Source organism: Carcharhinus amblyrhynchos, mitochondrion (genome assembly GCF_965287045.1).
Source record: "Carcharhinus amblyrhynchos voucher ICST:020002085971 mitochondrion, complete genome".
In the NCBI taxonomy this organism is placed as follows: Eukaryota; Metazoa; Chordata; class Chondrichthyes; order Carcharhiniformes; family Carcharhinidae; genus Carcharhinus; species Carcharhinus amblyrhynchos.
Genome location: NC_047238.1, coordinates 1 through 16,705, shown reverse-complemented (window position 1 = coordinate 16,705; position 16,705 = coordinate 1). Strand labels below are relative to the sequence as shown.

General features: G+C 38.4%; 13 protein-coding genes and 24 non-coding genes across 37 annotated transcripts, besides 1 other annotated feature; 9 read left to right on the top strand and 28 right to left on the bottom strand. All coding sequences in view use genetic code 2, as the record gives it.

Moving 5' to 3' along the window:
• Positions 1-1,067: a D loop (control region).
• Positions 1,068-1,136, top strand: HJG26_mgt22. Its single transcript has one exon. It is a non-coding gene; the product is annotated as a tRNA-Pro (tRNA).
• Positions 1,137-1,138: 2 nt separating this feature from the next.
• On the bottom strand, positions 1,139-1,210 carry HJG26_mgt21. Its single transcript has one exon. It is a non-coding gene; the product is annotated as a tRNA-Thr (tRNA).
• CYTB (cytochrome b) lies at positions 1,211-2,355 on the bottom strand. Its single transcript has one exon. A coding segment is annotated over exon 1 (1,145 nt).
• Positions 2,356-2,357: 2 nt separating this feature from the next.
• Positions 2,358-2,426, top strand: HJG26_mgt20. Its single transcript has one exon. It is a non-coding gene; the product is annotated as a tRNA-Glu (tRNA).
• On the top strand, positions 2,427-2,948 carry ND6 (NADH dehydrogenase subunit 6). The gene has a single exon. It carries the CDS (start codon positions 2,427-2,429, stop codon positions 2,946-2,948), a length of 522 nt encoding a protein of 173 aa, YP_009759638.1.
• Positions 2,944-4,773, bottom strand: ND5 (NADH dehydrogenase subunit 5). Its single transcript has one exon. The coding sequence runs from the start codon at positions 4,771-4,773 to the stop codon at positions 2,944-2,946; it is 1,830 nt and encodes a 609-aa protein (YP_009759637.1).
• On the bottom strand, positions 4,774-4,845 carry HJG26_mgt19. The gene has a single exon. It is a non-coding gene; the product is annotated as a tRNA-Leu (tRNA).
• HJG26_mgt18 lies at positions 4,846-4,912 on the bottom strand. The gene has a single exon. It is a non-coding gene; the product is annotated as a tRNA-Ser (tRNA).
• HJG26_mgt17 lies at positions 4,913-4,981 on the bottom strand. Its single transcript has one exon. It is a non-coding gene; the product is annotated as a tRNA-His (tRNA).
• ND4 (NADH dehydrogenase subunit 4) lies at positions 4,982-6,362 on the bottom strand. The gene has a single exon. A coding segment is annotated over exon 1 (1,381 nt).
• On the bottom strand, positions 6,356-6,652 carry ND4L (NADH dehydrogenase subunit 4L). Its single transcript has one exon. It carries the CDS (start codon positions 6,650-6,652, stop codon positions 6,356-6,358), a length of 297 nt encoding a protein of 98 aa, YP_009759635.1.
• HJG26_mgt16 lies at positions 6,653-6,722 on the bottom strand. Its single transcript has one exon. It is a non-coding gene; the product is annotated as a tRNA-Arg (tRNA).
• Positions 6,723-7,071, bottom strand: ND3 (NADH dehydrogenase subunit 3). Its single transcript has one exon. A coding segment is annotated over exon 1 (349 nt).
• Positions 7,072-7,141, bottom strand: HJG26_mgt15. Its single transcript has one exon. It is a non-coding gene; the product is annotated as a tRNA-Gly (tRNA).
• Positions 7,142-7,143: 2 nt separating this feature from the next.
• On the bottom strand, positions 7,144-7,929 carry COX3 (cytochrome c oxidase subunit III). Its single transcript has one exon. It carries the CDS (start codon positions 7,927-7,929, stop codon positions 7,144-7,146), a length of 786 nt encoding a protein of 261 aa, YP_009759633.1.
• Positions 7,929-8,612, bottom strand: ATP6 (ATP synthase F0 subunit 6). Its single transcript has one exon. The coding sequence runs from the start codon at positions 8,610-8,612 to the stop codon at positions 7,929-7,931; it is 684 nt and encodes a 227-aa protein (YP_009759632.1).
• Positions 8,603-8,770, bottom strand: ATP8 (ATP synthase F0 subunit 8). Its single transcript has one exon. The coding sequence runs from the start codon at positions 8,768-8,770 to the stop codon at positions 8,603-8,605; it is 168 nt and encodes a 55-aa protein (YP_009759631.1).
• A 1-nt stretch (position 8,771) lies between these two features.
• HJG26_mgt14 lies at positions 8,772-8,845 on the bottom strand. The gene has a single exon. It is a non-coding gene; the product is annotated as a tRNA-Lys (tRNA).
• COX2 (cytochrome c oxidase subunit II) lies at positions 8,846-9,536 on the bottom strand. The gene has a single exon. A coding segment is annotated over exon 1 (691 nt).
• A 7-nt stretch (positions 9,537-9,543) lies between these two features.
• On the bottom strand, positions 9,544-9,613 carry HJG26_mgt13. Its single transcript has one exon. It is a non-coding gene; the product is annotated as a tRNA-Asp (tRNA).
• A 3-nt stretch (positions 9,614-9,616) lies between these two features.
• Positions 9,617-9,687, top strand: HJG26_mgt12. Its single transcript has one exon. It is a non-coding gene; the product is annotated as a tRNA-Ser (tRNA).
• Positions 9,688-11,244, bottom strand: COX1 (cytochrome c oxidase subunit I). The gene has a single exon. The coding sequence runs from the start codon at positions 11,242-11,244 to the stop codon at positions 9,688-9,690; it is 1,557 nt and encodes a 518-aa protein (YP_009759629.1).
• A 1-nt stretch (position 11,245) lies between these two features.
• On the top strand, positions 11,246-11,314 carry HJG26_mgt11. The gene has a single exon. It is a non-coding gene; the product is annotated as a tRNA-Tyr (tRNA).
• Position 11,315: 1 nt separating this feature from the next.
• HJG26_mgt10 lies at positions 11,316-11,383 on the top strand. Its single transcript has one exon. It is a non-coding gene; the product is annotated as a tRNA-Cys (tRNA).
• A 35-nt stretch (positions 11,384-11,418) lies between these two features.
• HJG26_mgt09 lies at positions 11,419-11,491 on the top strand. Its single transcript has one exon. It is a non-coding gene; the product is annotated as a tRNA-Asn (tRNA).
• On the top strand, positions 11,492-11,560 carry HJG26_mgt08. The gene has a single exon. It is a non-coding gene; the product is annotated as a tRNA-Ala (tRNA).
• Position 11,561: 1 nt separating this feature from the next.
• Positions 11,562-11,632, bottom strand: HJG26_mgt07. The gene has a single exon. It is a non-coding gene; the product is annotated as a tRNA-Trp (tRNA).
• ND2 (NADH dehydrogenase subunit 2) lies at positions 11,633-12,677 on the bottom strand. Its single transcript has one exon. A coding segment is annotated over exon 1 (1,045 nt).
• Positions 12,678-12,746, bottom strand: HJG26_mgt06. Its single transcript has one exon. It is a non-coding gene; the product is annotated as a tRNA-Met (tRNA).
• HJG26_mgt05 lies at positions 12,746-12,817 on the top strand. The gene has a single exon. It is a non-coding gene; the product is annotated as a tRNA-Gln (tRNA).
• A 1-nt stretch (position 12,818) lies between these two features.
• On the bottom strand, positions 12,819-12,888 carry HJG26_mgt04. Its single transcript has one exon. It is a non-coding gene; the product is annotated as a tRNA-Ile (tRNA).
• ND1 (NADH dehydrogenase subunit 1) lies at positions 12,889-13,863 on the bottom strand. The gene has a single exon. The coding sequence runs from the start codon at positions 13,861-13,863 to the stop codon at positions 12,889-12,891; it is 975 nt and encodes a 324-aa protein (YP_009759627.1).
• On the bottom strand, positions 13,864-13,938 carry HJG26_mgt03. The gene has a single exon. It is a non-coding gene; the product is annotated as a tRNA-Leu (tRNA).
• HJG26_mgr01 lies at positions 13,939-15,608 on the bottom strand. Its single transcript has one exon. It is a non-coding gene; the product is annotated as a 16S ribosomal RNA (ribosomal RNA).
• Positions 15,609-15,680, bottom strand: HJG26_mgt02. Its single transcript has one exon. It is a non-coding gene; the product is annotated as a tRNA-Val (tRNA).
• On the bottom strand, positions 15,681-16,635 carry HJG26_mgr02. The gene has a single exon. It is a non-coding gene; the product is annotated as a 12S ribosomal RNA (ribosomal RNA).
• Positions 16,636-16,705, bottom strand: HJG26_mgt01. Its single transcript has one exon. It is a non-coding gene; the product is annotated as a tRNA-Phe (tRNA).

Below are 16,705 nucleotides of genomic sequence, written 5' to 3'. Positions count from 1 at the left end.
ATCACATTGTTACATTATATATAGAGAAATTATCACAACAATTCTATGGAAAAATATACGTCGGCCCTCGTTTTAGGGGTTTTTCGAGACAACCGTGTATATTAAGGGGGAGGGGGGTTTTTACCGAAAAAACTTTTTTTTTTTAAAGGTTCGATTTTTTTTCCCAAACCCGGGGCGATCCTAATAATAGAAATATTTATGCCAGATAAAATGAAGAATGTATTAGAATAATGAAATGCATTGTACACGCACTATTATAGGAGGTTTGTTTCCGAGGGGGTTAATCACAATGTTTTTTCTACTCATTTGCCGCATTAATCAAAAAAACCAAACTGGCCCTTCATAACCTGCTATTTTCTGATGCCTTTCAGTAATGGTGAATTTGACAATCTAATCTCCTGAATGATAAGTAATGAGATAATGATAAGAAAAATGTCGAGGATAGCTCAAGTTTACCTTAATGAACCAGATGAGCCCTTCCGGGGAATAGCGATTTGCTTCATACCGAACTAAAAAAACAGGGCGGAAGATAAATCTTGAGACGATCAAGGATAAATATGCCATTAAAGGGAACTAGAGGACTGGCATTCTTGATACGATCAAGGATTATATGAAGTTCAACCATAATCAAATGTCAGTTTTGATCAATAGTAGGGGATAAAACAGTAATGTACCACAAACCGTACAATTTTTTTCATTTATTAGGTTAATGGGGATTTCTTACCAACGGCATTAAATAATACTATGTAAAGTAGGGTTAAGTGAAAAATATTATGCTATGAAATTATTGATTATAGATTAATGAGGGTTAAATAATTTAATGAAATGAAATAGCTGACAGTAGATTAATGTGGATTAAGCATAGTATGTAATGATATAGTGGAATATCGACTAATGGGGATTAAGCATAGTATATGTAATGAAGTAGTATAATATCTGTTATAGCTATTATGGAATGAGGGTATTATGTGGTATATTAAGGTATGTGGACTATATCATTAATATGTCACTCTGGCGTACAAAAACTGAATTTTTATAATTCAGCATTTATTCGCTATAATAGCAATCAGGGGGCAGTTTAGGCAGAATCTTGGCTTTGGGAGCCAAGGGCAGGAGTTTGACCCTCCTTTCCCTGATATGTTTTGGGAGGGGGTTGCACCCTCGGTCTTCGACTTACAAGGTCGACGCTTTTTAGTTAAGCTACCAAAACTAGTTTAGGCTGAGGATTTTATTTTCTCATCAGCTAGTGAGTGGTATGATAATAAGGAATAAGGAAAAGTAGGAGATTGAGGCGATTTGTCCTACTATAATGAATGGTTGTTCTACTGGTTGACCTCCAATTCAAGTTAAAATGATTGAATTAGCTACAAGAAGTCAGAAGAAGATTTGTGTTATGGGTCGAAAGATGGTGCTTCGTTGTTTAGAGGTATGGAGGAGAGGAACTAATATAAGGATAAAGATGGAAAATAGGAGAGCTAGGACTCCTCCTAGTTTATTAGGGATTGAGCGTAAGATTGCATAGGCGAATAAGAAGTATCATTCGGGTTTGATATGTGGTGGAGTAACAAGTGGGTTTGCTGGGATAAAGTTTTCAGCATCTCCTAATAGGTTAGGTATAAATAGGGCTAATGCGGCTAAGAATAAGATTATGACGAAAAAGCCGAGTAGGTCTTTGTAAGAAAAGTATGGGTGGAATGAGATTTTATCTGCATCGGAGTTAATGCCTAGAGGGTTGTTAGAGCCTGTTTCATGAAGGAATAGGAGGTGAATGACTGTTAGGGCTAAGATTAGAAATGGGAGTAGAAAGTGAAAGGCAAAGAAACGTGTAAGGGTGGCATTGTCTACTGAGAAGCCCCCTCAGATTCATTGTACTAGTATATCTCCGATATAGGGAAATGCGGATAGAAGGTTGGTAATAACTGTAGCTCCTCAGAAGGATATTTGTCCTCATGGTAGAACATAGCCGACGAAGGCTGTTGCTATTAATAGGAAGAGAAGAATTACGCCAATGTTTCATGTTTCTTTATAAAGGTAGGAGCCGTAATATAATCCTCGAGCAATGTGGAGGTAGACACAGATAAAGAATAGTGAGGCTCCGTTAGCATGGATATTACGAATAAGTCAGCCGTAGTTGACGTCACGACAGATATGAACTACTGAGGAGAAGGCTATGGAGATATCTGCGGTATAGTGTATAGCTAGGAATAGTCCTGTGAGAATTTGAATGATTAGACATAGTCCTAGAAGTGAGCCAAAGTTTCATCATAATGAAATGTTAGATGGAGCAGGTAAGTCAACTAGGGCGTGGTTTATGATTTTTAAAAGTGGGTGGGTTTTTCGGATATTAGTGGCCATTAGTTCTTATAGTTGAATAACAACGATAGTTTTTCAAGTTATTAGTCTTGGTTAAAGTCCAGGTAGGAATAATGGTATATTTTATGTTTGTGATAATGATTGGTTTAATTTTAGGTTTAATAGGTGTAGCATCTAATCCTTCTCCTTATTATGCTGCTTTAGGTTTAGTTATTGCTGCAGGGGTTGGGTGTGGTTTATTAGTAGGGCATGGTGGGTCTTTTATGTCATTAGTTTTGTTTTTAATTTATTTGGGAGGAATGTTGGTAGTTTTTGCTTATACTGCAGCTCTTGCTGCGGAGCCTTATCCGGAAGCATGAGGAGATTGATCGGTGTTATTGTATGTTGGTTTTTATTTAGTAGGGCTTTTTGTGGTTGGTAAGTATTTTATGGTTGAAGGATGAGGTTTACATTGAACTGGGGTGGAGGAAATGAGTAGTTTGGATATGGTACGGGGGGATTTTTGAGGAGTTGCTTTGTTGTATTCTGATGGGGGTTGAATGTTAGTTTTAGGGGGTTGGGTATTGTTGTTAACTTTATTTGTAGTATTAGAATTAACTCGAGGTTTGTCTTGAGGTGCTTTACGAGTAGTTAGGTAGAGATGATTAGGGTAATTAGGGTTAATGTTAGGAATAAGAGTGTTAGATAAGTTTTGATGAAGCCTTGTTGAGGTTTAGTAGATAATTTGATGAGGGGTGTTTGTTGGATGAGGTTGCTTTTAGGTCCAATTTTTTCACTTCAGGTCAGATCGATTAGATGTGTTGAGACATGTTGGGCTCAGTTTAGACTAGTTTTTGGGAAAAGTCGGTGAATAATGGAGGGGAAGTAACCTAATATATTAGAGAAGTGGTGGGGGTGGAGTATAGGATTAATTTTGAAGTGAGAGTTGGTGAGGTTAGTAAGTTCGAGAGCTAGGAGAAGACCTATGATTGTAACTAGGAGGGCGGATAGTTTGAGTAAGGGGGATATGGTTATGATTTGAGTTTTTGTTGGGGTAAGATTAAGAGTAATAATTAGGCCGGCAATAATGCTTCCATAAGCAAGACGTTTGATGGGGTTAATTACTGATGGGTTGTTTTCATTGATTGGAGAGAGTGTATTGAATCGGGGATAGTTTATTAATGCAAAGAAGATAAGGCGGAGACTGTAGATAGCTGTAAAGGATGTTGCTACAAGGGTTAGGATTAGGGCTCAGGCGTTTAAGTGGGAAGTGTTTATAGATTCAATGATGGCGTCTTTTGAGAAGAAGCCTGATAGGAATGGTATACCTGTAAGGGCTAGGCTACCAATTGTTAGAGAGGTTGAGGTAAATGGTAAAAGCTTATGAAGACCTCCTATTTTTCGGATATCTTGTTCATCGTTAAGACTGTGAATAATTGATCCGGAGCAAAGGAAGAGTATTGCTTTAAAGAAAGCGTGAGTGCAGATATGGAGGAAGGCTAGTTGAGGTTGATTAAGACCGATAGTAACTATTATCAGTCCTAGTTGACTTGATGTTGAGAAGGCAATGATTTTTTTAATATCATTTTGGGTTAGGGCACATGCGGCCGTGAAGAGGGTAGTAAGTGCTCCTAGACATAGACAGGTTGTTAGGATTAGTTTGTTGTCTTGGATGAGGGGGTGGAGGCGAATTAAAAGAAAGATGCCTGCTACAACTATTGTACTTGAGTGGAGTAATGCTGATACTGGTGTGGGGCCTTCTATGGCTGAGGGTAATCATGGGTGTAGCCCAAATTGTGCTGATTTTCCAGCTGCAGCTAATACAAGGCCGAGGAGTGGTAGGGTTAGGTCTTTGTTTTTTGATAAAATGAAAAGTTGGTGGATTTCTCATGAGTTGAGGTTAGTAGCTAGTCAGGCTATACTTAGGATTAGTCCAATGTCACCAATTCGGTTATAGATGACGGCTTGTAGTGCTGCTGTATTAGCGTCTGTTCGGCTATATCATCAGCCAATAAGTAAGAAAGATATGATTCCAACTCCTTCTCAGCCAATGAATAATTGGAATATGTTGTTGGCAGTAACTAGGATAATTATTGAGATTAGGAATAATAGGAGATATTTAAAGAAGCGATTTATGTTAGGGTCAGAGTGTATATATCAGAGAGCAAATTCGAGAATAGATCAGGTAACATATAAAGCTACGGGTGTGAAGATGATTGAATATAAATCGAATTTGAAACTTATGTTAATGTCAAATGGGCCTATGTTTATTCAGTTTCAGTTAGTAGTGATTGATTCTAAACCTTGGTCGAGAAAAATAAATAAAGGAATTAAGCTGATGAAAAAGGAGATTTTTACGGCAGTTTTTACATATAAGGATGATCAGTTTGGTTTAAGTTCTTTGGGTGAAAGAGAAGAAATTAATGGGAAGGTGAGGATAATGAAGATTAGAAGGAAGGACGAGTTAAAGATAATATTCATAGCTCTTGCTTGGAGTTGCACCAAGAGTTTTTGGTTCCTAAGACCAATAGATTACTATTATCTTTCAAGGGCCGAGTGAGTCATGGGCTCGAACCATGATAAGAAGAATTAGCAGATCTTCGTGTCCCGGACCTCTCTCGGTAAATAAAAAGGTTTTAACTTTTGTCTTTAGAACCACAATCTAATGTTTTAGTTAAACTATAAATACAGAATGTTCAGCTTCAGATAAGCTCTGGTTTAAGGATTAGTAATAGTACGGGTATAATATGGAGACTAAGGAGAAGATGTTCTCGTGTATGAGAAGGATTGAGTGAGAGGAGGTGGTTAGGTGTTATTCCTCGTTGAGTTATGAGGAATATGTAGAGGGAGTAAGATGCTGTGATTAATACTCCGGAGCCTGTGAGGATTAAGGTTCAGTTAGATCAGTTGAATAATGATGTAATGATGAAAAGCTCTCCTATAAGGTTTGGAGATGGGGGTAGAGCAAGGTTGGCAAGATTAGCGAGGAATCATCAGGTTGCTATGAGTGGGAGAATAATTTGGGTTCCTCGGGCTAAGAGAAGGGTTCGGCTGTGAATGCGCTCATAGTTAGTGTTAGCTAGACAGAATAAAGCTGATGAGATTAGGCCATGGGCAATTATTAGTGTTGTTGCTCCTGCGAAACTTCATGGGGTTTGGATGAGGATAGCTGCTGCGACAAGGCCTATATGACTAACTGAGGAGTAAGCAATAAGAGATTTTAAATCTGTTTGTCGTAAGCAGATAGAGCTGGTTATTACGATACCTCAGATAGCTAGGATTAAAAATGGGTAAGCTATTTCTTTAGTGAGTGGGTTAAGTATAATAATGATTCGTATTATTCCGTAGCCCCCTAGTTTTAGTAGTACGGCAGCTAGGATTATTGAACCAGCGATTGGAGCTTCGACGTGGGCTTTTGGTAGTCAGAGGTGAACTCCATAGAGTGGTATTTTGACAAGGAAGGCAATAATGCAGGCAGTTCATCAGAATTTGTCTGTTCATGAATAGAGGTTAGTGTATTGAGAGTGTTGAATAATAAATATTGAGAGGGTGCCAAGATTGTTTTGTATAGATAGCAGAGCAATGAGTAATGGAAGGGATCCAATTAAGGTATAAAATAGGAAGTAAGTTCCTGCATTTAAGCGTTCTGTTTGGTTACCTCATCGTGTAATAATAATAAGTGTTGGGATAAGTGTAGCTTCAAATATGATATAAAATAAAATTATTTCTGTTGCAGAGAAAGCTATGATGAGGAAAAATTGTAAGGAGATTAGGAGGGAAATATAGGTTCGTTGTCGGGTTAAGGGTTCTGGGGAAATGTGATTTTGACTAGCTAGGATTATTAGTGGTAGGAGTCAGCATGTAAGGATAAGTAGTGGAGTAGATAAGGGATCAATGGCTAAATATTGGTTGGAAAAGTCTCAGCCAATGTCTGAGTTTCATTTAAATCAGAATAGACTTGTTGTAGCAATGAGAAGACTATGGATGGAGGTAGTAGTTCATAGTCATTTTTTATGGGAAAATCAGGCAGTAGGAAATAGTATGATTGTTGGAATTAAAATTTTTAGCATTGGAGTAGGTTGAGGTTTTGTAGTTTGTCGGAACCATGTGAACGAGAAGCAGCAACTAGGATAGCTAGTCCTGCACTAGCTTCGCAGGCAGAAAATGTTAGGAGAATTATAGGGATAATGGAGCTGGAGGTAGAATTTAATGTTATAGATCAGATAGCAGTGGCAATAAATAGGGTGAGTATTATACCTTCAAGGCATAGGAGGGCGGATAAAAGATGTGAACGATTAAATGCAAGGCCTATTAAACCTAAGATAAATGCTGAGGTGAAACTGAAATATATAGGGGACATAAGATGTTTATGGATTTTCACCATAATTTGCTAAGCCGAAATTAGCGGTCTTAATTTGGACTAAACATCTATTCTGCTCATTCAAGTCCTCCTTGGAATCATTCATAGATGAGGCCTAGGGTAAGTAAAATTAGAATAATTGTTGCTCAGAGAAGTGTGGAGAGTGGTGTTAGTAATTGGTTTCCTCAGGGTAGTGGTAGTAAAAGGGCGATTTCTAAATCAAATAGGAGGAATAAGATTGCTACTAAGAAGAAACGTAGAGAAAAGGGGAGGCGGGCACTTCCTAGTGGGTCGAAGCCACATTCATAGGGAGATAATTTTTCATTATCTGGATTTGATGACGGTAATCAAAATGCGATTAAAGCGAGGATTAGGGAAATCAGGGCCGTGGTCGCGACAGACGACATGATGAGGTTCATTACTTTTCCTTGGGTTTTAACCAAGATTAAGTAATTGGAAATCACTTGTACTAATTTATACTAGAAAAGCAATTATGAGCCTCATCAATAGATGGATACATAAAGGAATAATCACACTACATCTACAAAATGCCAGTATCATGCTGCGGCTTCGAAGCCGAAGTGATGTTCTGATGTAAAGTGATATTGGACTTGTCGTATAAGACAAACTGCTAGAAATGTTGAACCAATAATAACGTGGAGACCGTGGAATCCTGTGGCAACATAAAATGTTGTTCCGTAGACTCCGTCGGCGATAGTGAATGGTGCTTCGTAATATTCTATGGCTTGAAGGGATGTAAAGTAAACTCCTAGGATAATGGTTAAAGTAAGGGCTTGAATTGCTTCTTTTCGGTTACCTTCTATTAAGCTATGGTGGGCTCAAGTTACGGTTACTCCTGAAGCTAAAAGTACTGCAGTGTTTAAGAGTGGGACTTCGAATGGATCTAAAGGATTAATTCCTGTTGGTGGTCAGCATCCGCCTAATTCGGGGGTTGGTGCAAGGCTGGAATGATAGAAGGCTCAGAAAAAACCTAAGAAGAAGAAAACTTCTGATGTGATGAATAAGATTATTCCATAACGAAGACCTTTTTGTACAGGAGGGGTATGATGGCCTTGGAATGTTCCTTCTCGAATAATGTCACGTCATCATTGAATTATTGTTAGGAAAAGAAGGGTTAGTCCTAAATAAAGGAGAAGAAGTGAGTGGAAGTGAAATCAGATGGCTAAACCCGATGTTATAAGAAGGGCAGCGGTAGCTCCTGTTAAGGGTCATGGGCTTGGGTCAACTATGTGGTATGCATGTGCTTGGTGAGCCATTATACATTTTCTTGTAAATATAAGCTTAGTAGGAGGACGAATACATATGCTTGGATTATTGCTACAGCTACTTCTAGAATTGTTAATAAGAATAGAATTGTAGAAGTTAGTAAGGCTACAGTTGGTATGATAGTTAAGAGGACAAATGCTGCGGTAGCAATTAATTGTATTAGAAGGTGGCCTGCTGTTAAATTGGCGGTTAGTCGGACTCCTAAGGCTAATGGTCGAATGAATAGGCTGATAGTTTCGATAATAATAAGGATTGGAATTAAAGGGGTTGGTGTTCCTTCTGGAAGAAGGTGGCCTAATGCAATTGTAGGTTGATTTAATATACCAATTAATACAGTTGTAAGTCATAATGGAAGGGCGAATGCTATATTTAGAGAAAGTTGTGTTGTAGGGGTAAATGTGTATGGGAGAAGACCTAAGAGGTTAATGGTAATTAGGAATAATATTAAGGCTGTTAGTAATATAGCTCATTTATGTCCTCCAAGGTTGATTGGTTGTATAAGTTGATAAACAAAGCGATTAATGAATCAAGCTTGGAGAGTAATTAATCGGTTGTTTAATCATCGATTAGTTGGAGTTGGGAAGGTTAATCATGGGATTAAGATTGCTAGGGCAATGAGGGGGATTCCAATAAGTGATGGGCTTAAGAATTGATCAAAGAAACTTATAATCATGGTCAGTTTCAGGGATTAGGTTTAGGTTTTTCAGTACTTTTTAGGGTTGGGTCATTATTGAATAAATGATTTATAATTTTGTTTGGTAGAATAGTAAGGAAGATAATTCATGAGAATAATAAGATTAAAAATCATGGGTTAGGATTTAATTGGGGCATATCATTAAGGGTGGTTGGGAGTCACCAATGTTTAGCTTAAAAGGCTAATGCTAGGCCCAGTTTAGCTTCTTAATGAGGCTTCTTCTAGCATTGATGAAGATCAGGCTTCGAAGTGTTCTAGGGGAACTGCTTCTACTACGATAGGTATAAAGCTGTGATTAGCGCCGCAAATTTCTGAACATTGGCCGTAATAGACACCAGGACGTGAAACAATAAAGGCAGTTTGATTAAGTCGTCCTGGAACAGCATCTATTTTTACGCCTAGAGCTGGAACGGCTCATGAGTGTAGGACGTCTTCTGCTGATACTAGGACTCGGATAGGTGATTCTATAGGTACTACTATACGGTGATCTGTTTCCAATAAACGGAATTGACCTGGAGTCAAGTCTTGAGTTTGAATTATATAAGAATCAAATCCTAGGTCTTCGTAATCTGTATATTCATAACTTCAGTATCATTGATGGCCTATAGCTTTAATGGTTAGATGTGGATCATTGATTTCGTCTATGAGATATAAGATTCGTAGTGATGGGAGAGCAATTATAATGAGAATAATAGCAGGTAAGATGGTTCAAACGATTTCGATTTCTTGGGAGTCAAGAATGTATTTATTTGTAAGTTTAGTTGTAACTATTGCTGTAATAATGTAGAGAACTAGGGTGCTAATTAAGAATACAATTATTAATGTGTGGTCGTGAAAGTGAATAAGTTCTTCCATAACTGGGGAGGCTGCATCTTGGAATCCTAATTGTGAGGGGTGTGCCATTGTAAAATAAGATACGTAAGGGTTTAACTTACAATTCTGTCCCGACAAGGCAGTGTAATATATTTTACTAGTATCTTATGAAGAAAGTGACAGAGTGGTGATGTGGCTGGCTTGAAACCAGCATATGGGGGTTCAATTCCTTCCTTTCTTGTTAAAAAGAGGGTCGTTGGACTTGAACAAATGCTGGTTCTTCGTAGGTGTGATAAGGAGGAGGACAACCATGTAGTCATTCTACATTTGTATGTGGAAGTTCAACGGATAGTACTTCTCGTTTTGAGGCAAATGCTTCTCAAATGATGAATAGTAATATGATTACAGCAACGAGAGAGATTAGGGAGCCAATTGATGAAATTGCGTTTCATAGAGTATATGCATCTGGATAATCTGAATATCGTCGTGGTATACCTGCGAGACCTAGGAAGTGTTGAGGGAAGAAGGTTAAGTTTACTCCAATAAATATAACTGTAAATTGGATTTTTGTTCAGGTTTGATGAAGAGTAAAACCAGAAATTAAGGGGAATCAGTGAATAAGACCTGCCATAATGGCAAATACTGCTCCTATTGAAAGAACATAGTGGAAGTGAGCTACTACATAATAAGTATCATGGAGAACAATGTCTAATGAGGAGTTAGCTAGGACAATTCCTGTTAAACCACCTACTGTAAAAAGGAAGATAAATCCTAAAGCTCAGAGTAAAGGAGTATCTCATTTAATAGATCCTCCATGAAGGGTTGCTAATCAGCTAAAGACTTTAACACCTGTAGGAATAGCAATAATTATTGTTGCGGAGGTGAAATAGGCTCGAGTATCTACATCTATTCCTACTGTGAATATATGATGGGCTCAAACAATAAAACCAAGTAGACCAATTGCTATTATTGCTCAAACTATGCCTATATATCCGAATGGTTCTTTTTTACCTGAGTAATAGGCTACTACATGAGAGATTATTCCGAAGCCCGGTAGAATTAAAATATAAACTTCAGGATGACCAAAAAATCAAAATAAATGTTGATAAAGGATTGGATCTCCCCCACCTGCAGGATCAAAGAATGTAGTATTAAGGTTACGATCTGTAAGTAATATTGTAATCCCTGCTGCAAGAACTGGAAGTGATAAGAGAAGAAGAATAGTGGTTACAAGAATAGATCAAACAAATAATGGTGTTTGATATTGGGAAATGGCTGGTGGTTTTATATTAATAATAGTTGTAATAAAATTAATTGAAGCTAGAATTGATGAAACACCGGCTAAGTGAAGAGAGAAAATAGCTAAATCAACAGATGGTCCAGCATGTGCTAGGTTACTAGCTAATGGGGGATAAACTGTTCAACCAGTACCTGCTCCAGCTTCTACTCCGGCAGAAGCGAGGAGGAGAAGAAATGATGGTGGAAGAAGTCAAAAACTTATGTTATTTATTCGTGGGAAGGCTATATCTGGTGCACCAATTATTAAAGGAACTAGTCAATTTCCGAAACCACCAATTATAATTGGTATAACCATAAAAAAGATTATTACAAAAGCGTGGGCAGTTACGATTACATTATAAATCTGATCATCCCCTAAAAGTGATCCAGGTTGCCCAAGTTCAGCTCGAATTAGGAGACTTAGGGCTGTTCCAACTATACCTGCTCATGCACCAAAAATCAGGTAAAGGGTGCCAATATCTTTGTGGTTGGTAGAAAATAGTCAACGATTAATTGCCACAGGTAAGATGGCTGAGAATAAGCGGCGGATTGTAGCTCCGTTTACAGAGGTCAAAATCCTCTTCTTATCAAAGCCTTGAAGTAGCTGTTTACGTTGGATTGCAAATCCAAAGACGGAGGTTAGTTCCCTCCCGGGGCTTTCTCCCGCCTTTGTCTGTGGCGGCGGGAGAAAGCTTAGATAGAAGTTCGTTGGATTAAACGCTTAGCTGTTAACTAAGATTTTGTAGGATCGAGGCCTGCCTATCTAGAAGGTTTTAGCTTAATTAAAGCATCTGAGTTGCATTCAGAGGATGTGAGATAGAGTCTTGCAAGTCTTAGCAGAAATTAGAGGATTTTCACTTCTACTTAAAGCTTTGAAGGCTTTTGGTCTGTTGTTAACCTAAATTTCTATGGGGTAAGTATAAAGATTGTGGGTGTTAAGGGGAGAAGGAGGATGGATAAGGTTGCTGAGGTTAATAGGATGAGGGTTGGGTGGTTGGGTTTTGTTCGTCAAGATGATGATATGTTGGTTGGGTTAGGGTTTATAGTTAGTGTTGTAGCATAACATAGACGTAAGTAAAAGAATAGACTAAGGAGGGCTATGAGAGCTATAATAGTAGCTGGAATAAATAAACTTTGTTTTGTTAATTCTTGGAGGATTAATCATTTAGGTATAAATCCGGAAAGTGGAGGTAGTCCTCCTAGGGAAAGGAGGGTTAATAAAGTGATAATGGATAAGAGAGGGGATTTGGTTGATGATGAGGCAATTGAGTTAATTTTAGTTGAGTTAAAGGTTTTAAATAAGAGAAAGGTTGTAAGTGTTATGATAATATATAGGATGAGGTTAAGTAGGGTTAGGTTAGGAGCATAATGTAGAATTGTAATTATTCATCCGAGGTTTGCGATTGATGAGTAGGCCAGGATTTTTCGTAATTGTGTTTGATTAAGTCCTCCCCAGCCTCCAATAATTGTTGAGAGAATTCCAAGGGATAATAATAAATTGGGGTTGAGTAAGGGGTATAGTTGAAGTAAAATAGCGAATGGAGCTAGTTTTTGTCAGGTTGATAGGATGAGTCCTGTGGTGAGATCTAAGCCTTGGAGGACTTCGGGTAGTCAAAAGTGTAGTGGTGCAAGACCAATTTTTAGGGCAAGTGCGGTTAATGCTAGTGTGGCAGAACTTGGGTTAATTATTTCGGTTAAACTTCATTCACCTGAAGTTCAAGCATTTGTGATGCCAGCGAATAATAATAGAGCGGAGGCAGTTGCTTGAGTAATGAAATATTTTGTAGTAGCTTCTACTGCTCGTGGGTGGTGTTGGCGTATTATTAGAGGAATAATAGCTAGAGTATTAATTTCAAGGCCTATTCATACTAGGAGTCAGTGTGACCCAATAAATGTAAGGGTGGTTCCTAGGCCTAGACTTGAAATTAGGATGGTTAATACAGTAGGGTTCATTAGTAAAGGAAGGATTTTAACCAACATGGTTGGGGTATGGGCCCAAAAGCTTTATTAGCTGACTTTACTAGGGAATAGTGTAATAGGAAACACGAAGGGTTTTGATCTCTTAAATATAGGTTCGAATCCTATTTTTCTAGAAGGAAGTGGAGAGATTTTAACTCTCATTATCCACTCTATCAAAGTGGTCCTTTAATTCAGGCACACTTCCTTAAGTGATTGGGGGTAGGCTTGATGTAGCGAGAGGTAGGGCTATGTGTCATAGGATAATTGCTAAAGTGAGGGGTAGGAAGTTTTTTCAGACTAAGTGTATGAGTTGATCATAGCGGAAGCGGGGGTAGGATGCTCGGATTCATAAGAAGATAAATGTTAGTAATGTAGCTTTTATTATAAGGCTGAGTGTTGAGATTTGTGGGAGAAGAGGATTATAGGAAGTTCCTATGAATAGGATAACTGATAGGGTATTTATTAGTAGGATGTTAGTATATTCGGCTAGGAAGAATAGAGCAAATGGGCCTCCTGCGTATTCAATGTTGAATCCTGATACTAGTTCTGATTCTCCTTCTGTTAGGTCAAAGGGAGCTCGGTTAGTTTCTGCTAGGGTTGAAATGTATCATATTAAGGCTAGTGGTCAACCTGGGATTAGGAGTCAGATAGTTTCTTGAGCTAGATTAAATGTATGGAGGGTAAATCCTCCAGCGAATACGATTATTGATAAGAGGATGAGGCCTAAGCTTACTTCATATGAGATAGTTTGTGCTACGGCACGTAATGCTCCTATTAGAGCATATTTTGAGTTGGATGCTCATCCGGACCCTAAAATAGTGTAAACAGTAAGGCTTGAGATTGCTAGAATAAATAATAGACCTAGGTTAAGATTAATAATTGAGTGAGGAAGAGGGAGGGGTATTCATATGAGTAGGGCTAATGTTAGAGCTATTGTGGGGGCAATTAGAAATAGAAATGGAGAGGATATTGATGGACGGACAGGTTCTTTAATAAATAATTTTAGGCCATCTGCAATAGGTTGGAGTAGACCATAAGGTCCAACAATGTTTGGACCTTTACGAAATTGTATATAGCCGAGAATTTTTCGTTCAATTAATGTAAGGAAGGCTGTGGCTAAAAGGATGGGGATAATGTAGGCAAGGGGGTTAATTAAATAGAGTAAAATGGGTTGGAGCATAGTTGAGGAGAGGATTTGAACCTCTGGATTAAAGGACTTAGGTCTTTTGCATTTACCAGGCTCTGCCACCTCAACAACCCTTTTTTTGGGCACTAGGTGACCTTTTCTTATCTATTTTAGTTTTATTCAATAGATGAAAATAGGGCGTGCTAGTGGCATTGGCCCTACTTTTCCGGTCCTTTCGTACTAGGAAAAGTGTATTCATAGATAGAAACTGACCTGGATTTCTCCGGTCTGAACTCAGATCACGTAGGACTATTAATCGTTGAACAAACGAACCCTTAATAGCGGTTGCACCATTAGGATGTCCTGATCCAACATCGAGGTCGTAAACCCTTTCTTCGATAGGGACTCTGAGAAAGGATTGCGCTGTTATCCCTAGGGTAACTTGGTTCATTGATCAGGAAATCCTGGGTCATTTTTCGATAAATGTTTTATTAATTAGAATTGTCATTCTAATTTTTAAGTACTTAGTACTCAGTCGATGAGGGGGATTTGTTTTTCCCCTTGGTCACCCCAACCAAAAACAGTTAAATTAGAAGTATTGTATGTTTTGTTTATTCCCTGGGAAGTGGATGATTACATAATTAATTTAAGTGTTTGAAGCTCCATAGGGTCTTCTCGTCTAATGTTATTATATTCGCTTCTGCACGAATAGATCAATTTCATTGATTGGAAAATAGAGACAGTTAAACTCTCGTGATGCCTTTCATACAGGTCTTCATTTAAAAGACAAGTGATTACGCTACCTTTGCACGGTCAAAATACCGCGGCCGTTAAACGTTGTCACAGGGCAGGCGGGACCTCTTATGGTTTGTCAAGAGGCGATGTTTTTGGTAAACAGGCGGAGTTTATGTTTGCCGAGTTCCTTTATTTTCTTTTAATCTTTCCTGGTGACACTCCTGTGTAGGGATAACGAGTAGGGGAATAGGATTTTCTAGTTGATGATTAAGTGATATAATGACCTCAGTTTGGGGTCGTTTAATTATCAGTGATTTAATTCTTTCTGACGTACACTTGTGTCGGGAGAGATTTGTTCTCTTTATTACTCATTTTAGCATAAGTTCTTTTATATAAATATAAAATAACCCAATAGGATGAAGGGGGTTGTGAATGAATATCTGGATTAAAGGTTTAGTTATTAGATTAGAGCTGCGACGCTTGCTTGACAGGTGGCTGCTTTTAGGCCCACTGAGATGGTAACCTTGATAATTATGATCATTTCCCACCTTAAAAAGTTGTGTCTTGGTTTAGAAGGGTTGTACCTCTTCTAAATAACTATTAATTCTTATAAGTTTCTTTGACGAGTAAGTCTTGTCTAGATGGTGAAAAATTAATGCAGAACTAAAGTTCTTTTCTTGGGTAACCAGCTATCACTAAACTCGGTAGGCTTTTCACCGCTACTCGGAAGTCTTCCCACTCTTTTGCCACAGAGACGGGTTAGCTCTATAATGTTGCTTCGGAGTAGCTCGTTTAGTTTCGGGGAGATAGACTTAAGATCTTTTTGCCTAGTTTTTCTAGCTAAATCATGATGCAAAAGGTACGAGGTATGATCTCTGCTTTTTAGTACTTTAATGATTTATTTCATTTCTTTTTCAGCTTTCCCTTGCGGTACATAGGTTATTGCGCTAGGGTTATTGTTCTGTCACCCATACTGAAAGGTTGAGAATGTTTTGATTGAAAATTGTAATATGGATTAGATTTATAAGGTCTAGTTGAATTGATATATAGGCTAGCTTTGAGGTTCAAAATGATCCGAATTGCGCGGATATCTCCTCGGTGTAAGGGAGGTGCTTTACTAATTTAGCCACATTTTGATTCCAAGTGCACTTTCCAGTACACTTACCATGTTACGACTTGCCTCCTCTTGTTGAAGAAATGTATTTATAAAAAGGGTAAGTTATTTTTGAGGAGAGTGACGGGCGGTGTGTGCTTATCCCAGGGCCGATTTCAGAGGAGTATTCTGATCTCCTCTTACTGCTAAATCCACCTTTAGGTGTGTTTTCAGTTTACCATTCGTATATTCTTGGAAAAAAATGTAGCCCATTTCTTCCCACTTCATTTGCTACACCTCGACCTGACGTTTTGGAGTTTTATTCTTTTTGCTTACTTTTGATCCTTCACAGGGTGGGCTGACGACGGCGGTATATAGACGGTAATGGCAAGAAGTGGTGAGGTTGAACGAGGATTATCGGTTATAGAACAGGCTCCTCTAGGTGGGTGTGGGATACCGCCAAGTCCTTTGGGTTTTAAGCTAGCGCTTGTAGTACTCTGGCGAACAATATAGTGAGGTGTTGTCTAAGTTTGTGGTTGGGCATAGTAGGGTATCTAATCCTAGTTTGGGCCCCAACTGTCGTGACATCAAGGTTCCTTAATTTGTAAAGTCACTTTCGTTGTTGTTTATTCCACTCATGAATACGTATAACAGTTTTATGAGGTCTGAACTTTAGTAGTTAAAGGTCATTCTTTAATCACTCTTTACGCCGGGATGTGTTAATGTGAGTTACTCGTATAACCGCGGTGGCTGGCACGAGATTAACCAACTCTGTTAACTTTAACTGAGTCAAGCTTGCGCTTATGAAATCAATGTTTATTACTGCTGAAATCCCTTGGGGGAGTGGCTTAGCAAGATGTCTTGGGCTACGTGTATGTGTGCCTGATATCTGCTCCTAGTTATTTAATAGAATAATTAGGGCATTCTCACGGGAGAGCTGAAACTTGCATGTATAATCCTAGTTACAATTAACACTAAGGCCAGGACCAAACCTTACATGCTTGCGGAAAAAAATTAATTTTCATCTTAGCATCTTCAGTGCCATGCTTTAAATTAAGCTACACTAGC